The 15,910-nt window shown below is 43.7% G+C and overlaps 2 protein-coding genes across 3 annotated transcripts in view; one reads left to right on the forward strand and one right to left on the reverse strand.

Annotated features, from left to right (window-relative positions):
* Positions 1-4,424, forward strand: part of TMEM255A (transmembrane protein 255A) — a 49,371-nt gene extending 44,947 nt beyond the window's left edge. For both annotated transcript variants that reach the window (XM_082716274.1, XM_082716273.1), the window contains one exon: positions 2,008-4,424. In XM_082716274.1, coding sequence (XP_082572400.1) covers positions 2,008-2,166 — 159 coding nt within the window. In that variant the 3' untranslated portion in view covers positions 2,167-4,424. The remainder of the gene's footprint in view (positions 1-2,007) is intronic.
* A 1,277-nt stretch (positions 4,425-5,701) lies between these two features.
* Positions 5,702-13,351, reverse strand: ZBTB33 (zinc finger and BTB domain containing 33). Its single transcript, XM_082716573.1, has 2 exons — positions 13,172-13,351; positions 5,702-10,691 (listed from the first exon to the last, which is right to left on the reverse strand). The coding sequence occupies exon 2, from the start codon at positions 10,687-10,689 to the stop codon at positions 8,671-8,673; it is 2,019 nt and encodes a 672-aa protein (XP_082572699.1). The 5' UTR covers positions 10,690-10,691; positions 13,172-13,351; the 3' UTR covers positions 5,702-8,670.
* Between the last annotated feature and the right edge of the window lie 2,559 nt (positions 13,352-15,910).

Raw genomic sequence — 15,910 nt, forward strand, 5'->3', positions numbered from 1 at the left:
ACTGACTCAAGTTGTTTTGTCTTTAAGGGTTCTGCAGGTCCTTTGACCCTGTCCATTCCTTCACTCAGGGCTGGAAGAATGAATGGGGTGGGGCAGGAGGAGGGAGTGACGGGAGCCTCATCCCTTGTCGTCCCAGCACAATGTGGTTGGATATTTTAGTGCCATGGGCAAGACCTAGATACCTGGACAGCCCTTTCTAAGGAGTGCAGGGGTGAGAACTGGGGATTAGGAAACTCAGCCAGGTGGTCTCAGGCTCCAGAAATCTCATTATCAAGGCCAACTCTCGGTAGCCCCAGACCTTTAAAAATAACATGATTGACTCAGACTGGCCAGCCAAAGTAAAGGCATAACCTCCGGCAAACAGCACTCGAACTGTTGAGAAATTGTGGTGTTAAGTGGGTCTCTTTGTTTTTCTTTTAAAAGCCATATCTTAAAAATTATTTAGTTATGAGAGAGAGAGAGAGAGAGAGAGAGAGGGAGTGGGGGAGTGGGAGCGGAGGGAACAGATCAAGCCGACTTCCTGCTGGACCTGGAATCCAACCCTGGGCTCCCCGAGATCAGAACCTGAGCTGAAATCAAGAGTCAGTGCTTAAGCGACTGAGCCACCCGGGCGCTCCTTTTTGTTTTTCTTCTCAGGTACCAGTTCCTCCTAGAACTAAGACACACCAGAAAATTGCAGTTCTCCAACCCTGTTCATTGGCTTATTATGTTCACCCTTCCTGAGAGCCTAAAACCAGCCTCTGGCCCCCTGTTGTAGTCCCCTCCGGTCTCCAGGCCTCAGCCATGCTCCACCGCCAGAGCAAGGAGAGGTACCCACTAGATGTGACCGTATTCTTTGAAAATGTGTTTTACTTTTAAAAAAACATGCCAAGTTGGGGCACGTGGGTGGCTCAGTTGGTTAACTGTCTGCCCTCAGCCCTGGTCATGATCCTGGGGTCCTGGGATCGAGTCCCATGTCAGGGTCTCTGCTCAGCGGGGAGTCTGCTTCTCTCTCTCTCTCTCTCTCTCTCTCTCTCTCAAATAAGCAAATAAAATCTTTTTTAAAAAAAAAAACATACCAAGTTCATCTGATATACTCCTGAGGTTAGGGTCACTCATTCAACATTTATTGAGTACCTACTACTTGCCAAGCACTGTTCTGAGCTCTGGGGGATATATCAATGAACAAAATGAAAACAGGCCAACTCTCCTTGAGCAGGAAAGTCATCAGGGTCAAGGGTACACATGAGCCAGGGAAAGAGAAGTAGCAATGACTCCCGATGTGTCAAGTCACTCTTTTTAAAAAAGAAAAAAAAAAAAAATCTCTATCCTCTCTCTTCCCAAAGACTACCAAAATCAGACAACACGAAGTAATACTGAATCCTACGTCACTGCAACCTGGCAGGTTGTTCCTTGTTCTTACCATTGGTGTTCTTTTCTCTGCGCCCATGCTCCTCTCTGCTCTCCGACCTACCCCACGCTCGGGCGGGTGGGCCGCAGTTAAGATGAAACAGAAATTGTCAGACTTGGAAAAGCCCAGATCCAAGAAAGCCCAATGAACCTCTCTGACTTTTGTTTTTGTTTGGTGTTTTGGTCTGTGAGATGGGCTATGGGACCTATTCTGGCGGCCAAGACTTTCCCAGGCATTACTGGCTTAACCTCTGAAGTTCTTAAGGCCCAAAGTAGCTTTCCGAAGACTAGCGGGGATGCTGTTGCCATAGCTCGAGGGAGAGGCACTGAAGGCTTGGGCTGTAAACATGGACAGGGAAGTGGTGGACTGAAGGGACAACACAGAAGTAGGAGTGACCAGGTGACTGGATGCAGGGCTCAAGAGGCTGGGAAGGAGGACCCCATGCTCTCCGCGCAGGGGCTGTGCAGCCTGAGTGACTGCGACAGCGGGACCCCCCTGCTGATGCCCCGCAAACAGAAGCACACCTGGTCCACATTCGTTTTTTAAGTAACGATGGGCTGGGTGGGGGTGGACTGCAACCCAGCTGCTTTAACTGATATTTCGTTTTTATTACACAGCATTCCGGTGTCTTCCCATCCTCCCCGCCCTCCGGACTTTCTGATGAGCCCCAGTCCGCCTCGCCTTCGCCCAGCTACATGTGGTCCTCGAGCGCACCGCCCCGCTACTCTCCCCCCTACTACCCGCCTTTTGAAAAACCACCACCTTACAGCCCCTAAAGAGGAATGCCTGCTGGCTATTGAGATTATCGTGGCTTTTGTATTTCTGCTTTAGTGGAAGTGTGTAGGGTACAAAATTTAAAGTGTGATTCTTATGCATAAAGTTTTATGAAGGCCTGCCAAGCTAGGGAAAGATAGGGATGAAGCTTACTCATTTATCAGTGCAGAGCAGGGGTGGCTAGGCTGAACCCAGCGCTTCCAAAAAGGGCAGCGCGCACTCTAAGCAAGACTGGGGAGCCATCCCAGCAAGAAGCTTGTCCCGTTGGGACCTGGACCTGCGTTTCCCTATGGCTCCGCCTCGGTCCTCTGCGGCAGCGGCAGCGGGGCTTGCCACCTGTTCCACTTTGTGTAAATGCAATGTCGTCCTCAAACCCTCGACAGACCGCCACCCTAGCACCTTGGGTTAAGCACCCGGCTTATCTATAGGCCCTATCTTTCCCTATCACTGAAGTCAGTCCCTAAGGAAAATTTCCCAGCTGGAGCTACCCAGTGGTTCCAATGCAGAGAGTTTTGGCTAAGATTTTGTTTGCTTGTGTCTGGATGTCAAAAAACGCTGCCTGTATCTTGTACTCCTTTCTTCTCTGTGAGTATTGTAAAAATGGCTGTTGTGATCGTTCAGCTCAGCTTTCGTTATCAGTACCTCCCAAAGGGAAAAGTGCAATATTCCCTCGAGTAGTGGGAACAGGACTGATTGTTTAGGATGTGCTGAAATACAAAGACCAACGTGTGGGGTGTTCTGAGTCGATCTCAGTGACACATTCGATAACTTAAGAGACAGAGGTTCTGCTGCGTGGTGCAGTGTTACAGAAGACATTGGCTCTGGGAGATCTTACGGTTAAAATTCAGAGTTTAAAACGCTAGGCTAGGTTCTTGGGTAGTGATGATGAATTGTTACTAATCTTTGTGACTATTTAATCTTCAAATATTGTGCTTCAATCCCAGCAAACCGCACGTATCCCGCACCCCACCCCGAGAGAATCATCTGTATTTTAATGCCACTGCTCTTACTGGCCCTTTTTTCTGTTGAGACCAATCACAACAGTGTTCAAGATTATGAAAGTGTTACAATGCCGCTTTAAGTCTGCAAAACCTCAAAAGTAGCCAACTTGACAAATTCTTAGGTGTTACCGTAGATTTCACATCCATCTGGCACATTGTGGTAGGCGTTTGTATGGTTCTTTTAATTATGCATAGCTTTAAACCATCCACCTGACGAATTGAACACTTCGGCACCCATGCCTTCACTTCAGAAGGAACACTTTCACTGCGAGCTTATGTAAACCTGAGACTTGAGTGATTTAAAGGAAGATGGATAATCCTACACTTGTATGATGTAAAAATACAGGGGCTACAGGAGGGTAGACCTAATTAGTTCTGCAAACACAGAACGCATACTGGAAAATTTTCCGGCCGATTTCGCTACCTCCCGACTTGACGGATTAGAGGTAGCAGGCAAATGCTGGTGCTCCCATCTACCTTGTAGACACCCAGCCATCAAGAATTATCAAGGCACAAGTGCCCTCATTGTTCACAGTAAATGTTTGCAAAGCATTCGGTTTAACTTCTGGCATTATGAATGATGTCTCATCCAGAGTTCAAATCAGGAAAACTAGAATCCTTTTGCGTTATATAAAATTACTATTATTTTCTACAGTTCTGAGCATATTAAATTCTATTGGATTTCAAAAAGGGACTAACGACCAATTGACTTACTATACAAATACCAACTTGTAATAATGAAATTTCTTGCCATTTACACTCCCTTTTGCTTTAGTGAACGTGTATGAGTATTTAATTTTTTAAAAGGCACCATTACACAGTATATCCTACATTTATCACATTTCTTAAAGTGTTGAGACTCTGACTCATTTCTATGTATTTTTCTTACTTTACAAAATAACTTGAAACAGAATAGATTTTGTAACACTTAATTTGAGCAGCTTCTTTTTTTATTACATTGAATTATATAAAGTGCATGTTACCTTAGAAAAATTAATATTTGCTGCTTTACTCTTTTGCAGAACATTTGCTGTAATGAAGGAATTTGTATTTCCGATATGTACCTTGACTGCATTTTGTAATATTTACTGCTTTATTCCTAATTCTGCTTTAAAGTATTGAACTGGGCATGAAACATTAAAATATTAATCCAGAACCTCTACAAACTGGATGTTGCTTAAAATCTGTATCACTGCCATGTTGGAAACCCAGACTGCTTTTGTGATGTTTCAAATTAATAAAACTATCCTCCTCCGTATCCACTTACACGCGTCTTCATAGAACCCACAAAAGTATCACAAACACTCCAAGCAACTCTCAACAGCCCACTCACTTTTGACTATTATAGTTCAAGGAACAATGGGAATGCGATGACCCAACATGTAAAATCTTTTAGAAGGTAGAAGAGGGACAGTGAAGTATCCTCCAGACTGAGAAGGCATTTTGAGACCAAACAAAGCAGCAAGCCAGCGAAGCAAGCCACTCCATACCGCGGACAGTCTGATTCAGGGTAATTCACTGAGGCGGGTAGTTGGGGGCGGGGGGGGGGGGCGGTCACTGTGGTGTGGGCCACAATCCAGGCACTGCACAGCTGCTCTCCAAAGTCCAGACCTCAACCCAGAGATTTTTTTTTTAAAGATTTTATGTATTTATTTGGCAGAGAGAAATCACAAGTAGATGGAGAGGCAGGCAGAGAGAGAGATAGGGAAGCAGGCTCCCTGCTGAGCAGAGAGCCCAATGCGGGGCTTGATCCCAGGACCCTGAGATCATGACCTGAGCCGAAGGCAGTGGCTTAACCCACTGAGCCACCCAGGGACCCCTCAACCCAGAGATTTTACAGAGCACTGTGGTGAAGCCAAAGTATAGTTATCTAAAGTGGTGCCATCTGGGGCGTCGGTGGCTGAGCTGGTTAAGCGTCTGCCTTCGATTCAGGTCATGATCCCAGAGTCCTGGGATCGAGTCCCGCATTGGGCTCCCTGCTCAGCCAGAAGCTTGTTTCTCCCTCTCCCCCTGCTTCTGTTCCTTCTCTCACTCTCTCTCTCTCTCTCTCAAATAAAATCTTTCAAAATAAAAATAAAAAAATAAAGTGGTGCCATCTGTGTGGCAGAGGGGAGGGGAAGGAATTGTTAGCTCTCCTAGCTGTTTCGACAACTTTAGGAAAGACCAAAACAAGCCTTCCTACGTTCTGATCAGGGCATACGTTAACCTCCAAGGGCCCTGGAACGTGTAGCCCTCAGGGAGGTCACTGCGCAGACATGAAGAAGACGGAGAGCCAAAGATGGAGTCAGTACTGTCAGCACCCCAAGAAACCTAGTGGGGGACTTTGTTGTGCTGCCATCAGAAATACCCTCTGAACTGAAAAACAAAATAGTAGAGTCTATGTCATTTCTTTCCTTTTTTTTAAAGTGAGCTCTATGGCTAATGTGGGGCCTGAACTCATGACCCCCCCCCCGTATGCTCCACCAACTGAGCCAGCCAAGTCCTCCAAGTCTGTATCATTTCTGAAAGATAACCTTGTAAAAAATACACTCGAAAATCAGAATTATAACATTTTATTTTTGCCATAAGAAGCTCTACGAACTAATACCAGGAAATGGTTAATGAAAAGTAGAACTTAAAGTCATATGATAGGAAAGATTGTACAAGTATGAACATTACAGTACTGGGTGGAAATGAACATGGTTTCGTATGATTGACAGAGGTGAGGAAGCCAGTGCTGTTGAATTAACATTTAATCCTTTAGATTAGGCATGCCTTGACAATACGAAATACCTTGACCATTTTTAACCATTTATCTTTTTGGTACAATGGGAAAAAGACAACATCAATTCCTCATAGTAGTTGCATCTGGGGGATCAGTACCGAGATGACAATGGTTATTTAAAATCTATTTCAAAGTAAATCTTGCAGGATTGCTATGGCATTTTAAAATCTTTGCTTAGTTTGGGCATTTTCATTTTGTCATCTCTTTCAGCACATTGGTATTTTCAAACGGTTCCTATCCAGAAGGTTTACAGGTATTTTAGTGTAGGAGCAAATTTGCAGCCAACTTGAAAGAAAAAAGAAGGAATTTAGTAGCCAGAAAGCGAAGTACAAAATAGGAAAACACCATGGTAAGTTTTAAACAGAATCTTGCTACAGATCTCCAACCCAATAAACACGGGGAGTGAATGGTTTCAGCCCCAAGGGAGTAGTTCACACAAACTCTTAACTTTGGATATAGAAACTTCTGAAAAAACTGAAGACCTTGACATACATGCAAGGAAGAGTCTTCTGGCAAAAATACAAATTAACTTTCCAGTTTTCTTTCTCCCCAGAAAACTCTAGAAGACAGCTTCATTAGGCACAGAGTTTAAATTTTATACTCAAAACTGACACAGAGCACAGTAGCAGGGCATAATTCTGTTCTTATTCTTCAGAATGGACAGTTTTCCCTTACAGACTCAATACCTGGTTTGTCCTAATAGCCTTGTTAGAAACTCTTTAAGTTTTATTATGATCAACTAATTTTCCTAGCAGGTAAATTTGAAAGGTCTGGAAGCTCTGCTGGCTGTCAGTATCATTCACACTCACAGAAGTAATTATGTCTAACTGGTGAAAGAGCATTAATGAAACTCACACAGATTTCCACCGGAAATATTTCTGAGTGCACCTTATAGTCAGAGTAATGTTGTCAGTATCTGCACAGAACCAAAACAGATACTGTGATTCCAGAGATCCGAGTATTAAGTTCTAAGGTAACTTAAACTTTTCCAAGGATTAGTTCGCAAAATGGTTTGAATGTTAAGACTCAGAACAGAAAACAGACAGATGCACATCATTCTAGCCCTCGGTAAGCAGAAGATTATAGCATTTTTCTTTCTCGTGTTATTGCAAATACTGAGGCCTGATACCCTCCGCTACCAACTGAAACACTGAAACCGTTATCTTTGAATCTAGCTTACCATCAGAAGAATGATGTATACGTGAATTATGATTAAAGCTTTAAGTTCAAAGTCAAGAAATAGACTATTTTTAAAAATACATAGTTAAAGAGAAAGAAAATATCTATGTTGAGTTAAGAAATATTTAAGTAAGGTTACAAAGGACTAACAACTATTCACAACAATCTTTTTCAGTATCTATTAATTTCTTTCCTTTGCAAAAAGTAATTTACAGAAGTTCAACACATTAATCCTGTTATAAAGGCTAGGCTATATATTTGTTCCAACCTGCTTCCTTTTAGTACTATCACTTCAGTGAGTTTTGACTTTATTCTCTAAGTGTTTTAAATATGTGTCACCTGAAAAGGAAGAAAGGTACACGTATTGTTCGCAAGATAAACGGGAATCAACAAGCCTATATAACATTACATATATAGTTTCTGATTGCTATAATATTGCAGCACTTTGCAGATGGAATGGAACTTACTTTAGAAGGGGTAAAAACCTAAAAGGTCTTGTGAAAGGAAAATCCTAGATCATGAATTCAACTATTTTGAATGAAAACTTTCTATTAGAAATTCTAAGTAATATGAACATTTAAAAATATATACCGGTAGCCTCCTGCCTAAAATATGTAGGAGTCTCATTTATGGAATCTATCATTTATAAAGATTTATACATAATGAAATATTTATTTGGTGGCTTTCGGATTCAAACTTTGAAATTTCGGAAGGGGACCATTTTTAACCAGATGAACAAAAAGGGAACTCTCCATTCACTTCCACTCTCTATCACGTAAGAACACAAAATTCAAAACAAATGCAACAGAACTTTCCTCTCCTCCTGTCTGCAATACAGAGATGTGTTTTCCATTAACATCTCTGCCCACAGAGGCCACAACTGCGAAGGTATATATACAGTAGTCCAGCCACCAAAGTTTTTCCAGACAATGGCAATAAAAGCAAAACTCAATTCTAATTAGCTAAAACTCTTTCTTCAGATGAGACACTTGTCTGTGCGGCCATTTTCATGGCGGGAGGGAGGCAGGAGGTTGCTATCCATTTGGACTAGCAGAATACACAACCAAGCAGACTTATTCTGCAATTTTCCAGAACAACTTTAGAAGTTCTTGTTTACTTTTTATGCCACATCCAAAACACAACACGCATTTATAGTCTCAATATGAAGAGAATTGAGAATTCAGCAGTAAAGTGCTAACACGGAAGGGGAACGTTGTAAGATAAACTAGGGTATGCTAAGAACTCCAGTTATTTTCAAAAAACATTCAGACTGCTTCAAATTCTATTCAGGAAACTATCTCTCCAAGCTTTTTTTTCTTCTTGCCTCTTTAAAACGAGCTGAAAGCTAAACTATACAAACAGATACTCGGGCGGGGGTATCTCAATCTCTACTCAAACTTTCAGAATATTTTGCTTCTAAAAATTATCAACAAATAATCCAACTAGACTGCCTTCAGATGATGTGGCAGATCAAATAAACTCGTTTTCACCTTAATTTGTTTTACAGATCTTTTGAAACCCCTGCCCCTGAATGCAAACCCAACTTTTGGAGTTTTCAAAGTTCAGTAAGATTCTGGTATTATAAATTCAAACTCGGTACTGCCATCTGTTACATTCTGTTTAAAAATTGAATCATTTTCCTGCTGAATAAAAATATCTTCCCAGGTCATCGGCTTGTTCTGAGGAGTAGATGCGGTCCCTGCTGCAGGGTCTTTCCCAGCATCGACCTTATAGCCAACAGCATCATCCTTCATTACAGGCATAGTGCCTGACCTATCAGAAAGATACGCATATTGTCTGATCTGCAGGGACCTGCATGGATGTAAACGATAAAGCTTTGAGTCTCCAGAAGGATCTTGACTATGAACTGACTTTATGTGCGAAGACATAAACTGATAGTTGATGAAAGATTTGCCACAGGCCAAACACTGGTACCTTCGCTCCCCTGTGTGATGAATTTCGTGTTTTGTGCGATATTCTGCAAGAGGAAATACCTTCTCACAGTAACGGCAAGGGTACTTCTTCTCCCAGGAATGAATGTTAAAATGTCTCCGCAAGCTTGTCAGACAGACATAGGACCTTTTGCACACAATACAGATATAATAGACCCTCCCATCTACTATTAACTCATAGTGATCATCATGTTTTACTTTCATACGTTTGTTGGGCGTCTCACCGCTAGATGTTTTTGGTATCTCATTCTCAAGTCTGGCCTCCCCTTCGTCAGGGTCATCTTTGACGGGGATCACTATGTCATAAGTATCTTCTCCGATATTTGCATAAACCTTGCAACCCGTCGACAAGCCTTCAATCTCGGTAGCTGTGTCTAAGGTAATGATCTTCTGACCCTCCATTAGATGCTTTGATCCTAAACCTGTATCATTAGTGTTTCTAGTAATTATATCTGAAATTTTTAAAGAATTGGAAAGTGGCTCTTGCAGAAGTGTAGGAATCTGCATCTTCTGTACCAACGATCCATCAAAAGTGGCATTCTGGGGGATCTCAGCCTGGGGGACCAAAGATGTATTACTGACCGCCGAATCTGGACTGGAGCTAATAGTGTCATCATCATCGTCTATAATTTCCTCCTCCTCCTCTTCATTGGCCTTGTTTCCTGTTATAACAGCACTGTTTGGTGTCTGCTGATTCTGCACAAGCAAATTGATTGAAGGAGACATATGATTTGGAAGTGATGAAGTGACATTTGGTGGTGTAGTAAGTGGTGTCTGATTTAGCAAAATAATGTTGGGAGTCAGATGTGTCGGGGCTGAAGATACCAGCAATTTTTCACTTCCTTGCGTCTGGCTCAGAGTTGCCTGATTCACAGATGTAGGAAGTTTCTGAGTAGGTGTGAGATTTGGTAAAGGGGGAGAGTTATTACTAGCACCAGGTGCAACATCTGAAATGGCAACGGAACCTGGGTTGGGCTGGACCTGAGCCACTGCATTGGTACTCGGCAAAGTCTCCTTTGCAGGCAGAATCTCAGAGCAGAAAATGACATCATCGTCATCATCATCTGAATCGGTAACAATGATCTTTTTTGTCTCGTAATCTTCAGCAGATAAGGAAAAAGACTCGGTTATAATAGGCATTATAGTGGCCCCGTTATCTTGGGCTTCATCTTTTGACTTTTGTATTTCAAGGTTCTTGTCACCAGAACCAGGAGGTACGGTTTCTGCATTACCGTCCTGAGAAGTACCTGAGATGCTTTTAACCTGTGACAATGGGACACCAAGTTCTGCTATAAACTTAACCCCTAACAGCTGCCCTGATTTAATCAACTCATCAAGTAAATCCGATCTAACACGAACAATTTTAGAACTATAGATATAATTGAGAATTTCGGCAAAGATCTCTGCTCTTATAAAGCTCAGTTCAACAACTTGCCCGGCAACTGAGAAGAGCTGATGGAAGTAAGTACTAGAAGCTGAAAGAATATTCCTGTGGGCCCGGAATTTTCGGTCCTCCACGATAACGGTAACGTCACAGAAGAGTCCATGGCCACGCTGCTCATTCAGGGAGTTCAGCAGACTGCCCGAATATTGAATGTCTGTAGCAGAAATCAGTTTTCTACTCTCCATGCCTATAAGAGAAAGGGAGGAGGAAGGGGTAGGAGAAGATTAGAAAAGAAAAACAAGAAGTACTTTATCATTTCAGAATGTAAGCTGCAGCACCATTCGAAGGTGTATTCAAATTTTAACGGAAGTTCGGCATAAATTTCTGGCTTGCATATAAACTGTTCATACAGGCTGGCTTTTGTACCATGCGTCATATCTCATGACTTCCCCCTGAGAAGAGACAAGTGAGTTTTTAATTGATCTACAGATCTGAGCGGTAATCTCTTCCTCTGAATCTCAGATACATGTGTCACCACTAAGCAATTTTTTAAGATTAGAATTAATTTTCTTAGTTCCACTTTTGGGTTCTGTCCCCAAGAAGACTCAAGGGTTCATTTTTAACAATCTTAAAAATTTAGGGAAAAAGCCTTCATCGTGAACACACAAAAGTTATTGCACCTGTAAACGAATGATTTAAGTGTCAGAAAAGCTTACTGTGTGCAACAGCCATCCTATACTCTTCCTAAATTTTAACTGATCCTAAGAACACATTCACAAAGTTACTCCCTACAGCCAATGACCAAACTGTTTATAAACAATGACAATTATTACCTCCAGACTGCTGGTCAGTTTTCTGTTCTTATTTAAATCGGGGTGCCTCACCTAGATAAACTATGAAACATCTTTTTTGCCCTCTTCCCTTTCATCATCTCCTTGCCCCTTCCCCTCACCTCTCTACTCTTACAATCTCCAGAGGTGAAATGTTAGAGTGCCAAGCGAAGTCAACGGATGGTACTGTGAAAAAAATAAGACAAAGGAAAGGTCACCATTTCTTAATGCTTATTTTCATGAAAACATGAAACATTTCAATTTGTTGGTAAAGAATTATGTAAAGAATTACACACACTGGTATGAAAACTTTTTTTATACCAGATGTGTTAGTGAAAATGAAAACATAAACTTAATGGAGCAGAGCAGTTCCTCACTCTAGAAAAGGGGGTGGGGGTCAGTAAAGAGCAATGCTGTGTACCACTCCAAAACATTCTTTTTTTGCACGTCACAGAATACATTTGCAGTAACAAGGGTGCCTAGTAGCTTAAAATACATACATATATTATATATTTAATTTTTATGTATTTAACTTCTATAGAATATCTATACACACACACACACACACAATTGGCTGATAAGTACTTTAGGTAGAGAAACACTTTTATTGCTAATATTCTTTCCCTTTAATGTTACCAAAATAGTAGCACTGTCGTCACAGTGCTTAAGTTATATACACGTGGAAGGCGGGGTGTCTCAAGCATCTTCGAAATTTTCAAAACTGCAGCTTAAAAACAAAAAGTAAGCAAAAAGTCTAGAAATGAGGATTTGAAAGATCATTTGTTATAAGGCATTGCTCGTTTAACAGTACCAAGGAATTCCAGGTTACCCTAAAGGCACTCATCGGCAAGGGTGACCTTTGGACAGCGAGCCAGCCACCAAGGCTTCCGAAAGACGGGGATTTCGACAGAAGTCGCTTTTAAGTAGGTAGACAGGTTTTCCGAATACAATTTTTGTCGTTTGCAAATGCGCTCTCGGAAGGAGGCAATGCATCACACGTACGGGTCCAGGTGACACTGGGAATTGGTTTCATTTTGTTTAGATTTCCTCCCGCTTTTCCCCGTCAGGGTGGGCCCAGGAACCGCACAGATCGCTCTGAACCCACCCCGCGATCTGCGACCTGCCTCCGGAAAAGCCATTCCGCATCGCTGGGAGACAAACCCTTGACGGAAGGCAGGTGAAGGTGGAAAAGAGAGAAACGCCATCCGCGAGCGAGTAAAGCCAACCGACACGCGGCTCCCTGCGGCAGCTGAACCCCATCTTCCTTACTCCACCCCCTCTTCCTCATTTGCACCCAGCCGGCTGCAACCGAGGTGGGTTTTTTTTTCTTTTTTTTTTTTTTTTTTCACCCCAATTCACACGAAAAGGCAGCTTCCTGCAAATCCAGATGGAGGTAGGAACGCACCGCCAGGGCGGGGGTCCGCCGACGAGCCGGGGAAAGTAGAAGGTGGCGAACGGGAGGGTGGGGTGTTGGGAGGGGATGAGGCCAAGCAGGCGGCATTGTTGTGCCCAGAGAAGGGGACGCAAGGGGAGGATGGGCCGGGCAGAAAAGCTCTAAATCAAAGTAGGGGCTAGGAGGAGAAAAGGAGGCACAAAAAGGCAGGCGGAAGGCGAGGAAAAAGCCAAGTGGGTCCCCGCGGTGGGCTCCCCATGCGCCGGGCCTACCAGGGCACCGGCAGCCCCTCGGTCCCTGACGGCGGAGGGGACCGCGCCGCGGCCCTCGGGCTCGTCCCCTCCTTCGCTCCCGGGCCCACACAAAGAAAGGGCCGGAGCAGCGGAGCCTCCGACTCCGCGGCTTCCTGGTTCAAGTGAGGAGAATGCAAACGCAGGCGCGGCCCAGCGACGGAGGCAGCGGGCGCGCTCCCTCGCCGCTCCCGGCCCCGGGCCGGGTCCTCACCTGCTTCCCGGCGCCGCCGCTTCTCCTCGTCGGGCCGCGCGGACGGGTGGGAGCCCTCCAACGACCAGAAGCCGGACTCCGCGGCGATTCGGCTCCTTCTTTAAACGTCGCTCCAGTCTTGGTCGACGTCGACGCGGCTGCCGCCACCGCTGCTACAGCTGCCCCACGCCACCGACAGAGGGCACAGCGCGGGGGCGCAGCGCGGAAGCCGGAGGCGCCCTCCTCCTCCGAGCGCAGTTCGGCTCTTTCCGGAAGGACCCGAGCTCTAGGCGGCCGCGTTTCGGCGCCCGGCGCTGCCTTCGGCTCCTTCCGCGGGGGGCGGAGTGAGACTGGGAAGCTCTGGGAACGTTCGGCCCTTTCCGGAGGGCGAAAGGGTGGGAAAAAGGGAAGGGAAAGATGGTGTTATGCGGTCGGTGTCCCGCGGCTGGGATCCTAAAGTCGGCACAACCTTCTAGGGCATGAAAACTTTTGGAGACCGTACGAGTTTCATTTCTTTTACAAGTTTGAAACGGCTCCGTTAGCCCGTCTCTTAGACGATAAACCACCTTGAAATAGAATCTGAATAAATATCACCAAGTCGAATCGATGGACTCAGGATGACTCAAGTTCTAGGATGACAAGTTAACAGCGGCATCCCACTGTTTTTAAGAACTCAGTCTAGGGTTTGGACACCAGACTGCCTTCTAAGTTGAATACTAAATGATGCAGTGCTATCTTAATCCCTTCGTTTCAACTATCGTTTACTGACCACCTGTTTGAGCTATTCCAAATCTCCCGTTAGGTGCCGTGGAATACAAAAATGAGTAAGCCAAGGTCTCCTTTCCAAAGATCTCAGTAGATGGTTGCACCAACGTCGACAAAAGTACCTGTGCAAGGTTATAGAACACAGAGAAGGAAATAGCAAACTAAATGTTCCCATTTGAGCTGTATCTTGAAAGAGGAATAAATCAACACTTGCACTGGTTTCTTTTTTTTTTTTAAGCATTTAAAAAAATATTTTCTTTATTTGACAGAGAGAGATCACAAGTAGGCAGAGAGGCAGGCAGAGAGAGAGGAGGAAGCAGGCTCCCTGTCAAGCAGAGAGCCCGATGCGGGGCTCTATCTCAAGACCTTAGGATCATGACCTGGGCCGAAGGCAGAGGCTTTAACCCACTGAGCCACCCAGGCGCCCCTGTTTTTTTTTTGTTGTTGTTGTTGTTGTTGTTTTTTAAGATTTTACACATTTATTAGAGAGCGCGCGCTCGAGTGGGGGGAGGGGCAGAGAGAGGGAAAAACAGGACACCCCCCCCCACCCCCACCCCGGCTGAGCAGGGACCACACAGGGGCTGGATCCCAGGATGGAAGGATCTCAACCTGAGCCCAGCCATTGAACCACCCAGGCACCCCTAAATTAATACTTCATTGTTAATTTATTATTTTTATTTACATAGCATTTCCTTCTCAGGTGGTTTTGGTGTCTGACACATAATCGGTGTTCAATAATTGTTTAATGAATGAGTCCTGGTAATTTTTTAGATTTTATTTCTTTATTTGGCAGAGAGAGAGATCACAAGTAGGCAGAGAGGCAGGCAGAGAGAGGGAGGAAGCCGACTCCCTGCTGAGCAGAGAGCCCAGTGGGGGGCTGGATCCTAGGACTCTGAGATCATGACCTGAGTGGAAGACAGAGACTTTAACCCACTGAGCCACGAAGGTGCCCCGAGTCCTGGTAATTTTTGAAAACCCTCTGGTAATACACTTCTGACTGAGTACCGTGATGAACTGAGCAACAGAATGGGTGTTTGGAGAGCAAAATCTCTCCCTTTAGGCTGATTATTGCTCATATCCAACTAAGGAGCCAGAATATTAGATTTTGTCTTCAACAGTTAAGGCCTTTCACTACCTTCATTCTCTTTTTTAAAAAATACGTATAGGATATGTTCTCTATTTCCCAATACTTGAATTTGCCCGTTTATCTTTCAGTCGGAATCCCTGTGCCTCCTTCGTACAAAAACCTTGCTGAAAATGTCCATCAGGATATTCCAGAATGAAGACAAATCTTACTGTATCTAATTTTCTTCAACATGAAATCAGACAAGAATGTCACCATTGATCCATCCCTAATCTATTCTACATTGTCAATAAAGTAAAGCTCCATAGAAAAATACCAAAGTGGTGTAATACAGTTGTATTTTCATGCGGAAATAAGAAATCCACATGAAATTCCTTAGGCTCTTCAAGATTTTGTATTGTGAGAAAACAGTGTGCGAGTTACTGCATTATTGGGCTTTTTAAAAATTAGGACTTAAAATTATGAGTTTCATTGTTTAATATAAAGACATTTCACAGGAAATAACACAGGAGTCCACTGTTGTTAAAGGAAACTAAAGCAGGTGATTAGTATTTTCCTGGAACTGAGCACTTAACAAAATGAATTAGCAGATTTAACAAAACTAGTTAGGAGATTAATGACCATTAATGACCATTTTCCAGAGTCATCCTCACCCAAAATTTAGGAGCAAAAAAAAAAAAAAAAGACGTTTTTAGGAACCAGGACAAAGTACTTCTTGAAAATTTAGAAACTCTTTGCCTTTCAGTAGCTTAGTTGACTAAAACTAAAATGAGATGTATCTTTGAAATACAGGTCACTGTGGTAGTAGCTGCACTCTTGATATAAAATGTTTTTTGGTTACCTCTCAGTAAACTGGAAGACATGATGTCATTTCTTTTACACCAGCATTACCAGCACCAAGGTGGCCAAGA

Source organism: Mustela nivalis (genome assembly GCF_964662115.1).
Source record: "Mustela nivalis genome assembly, chromosome: X".
Classification (NCBI taxonomy): Eukaryota; Metazoa; Chordata; class Mammalia; order Carnivora; family Mustelidae; genus Mustela; species Mustela nivalis.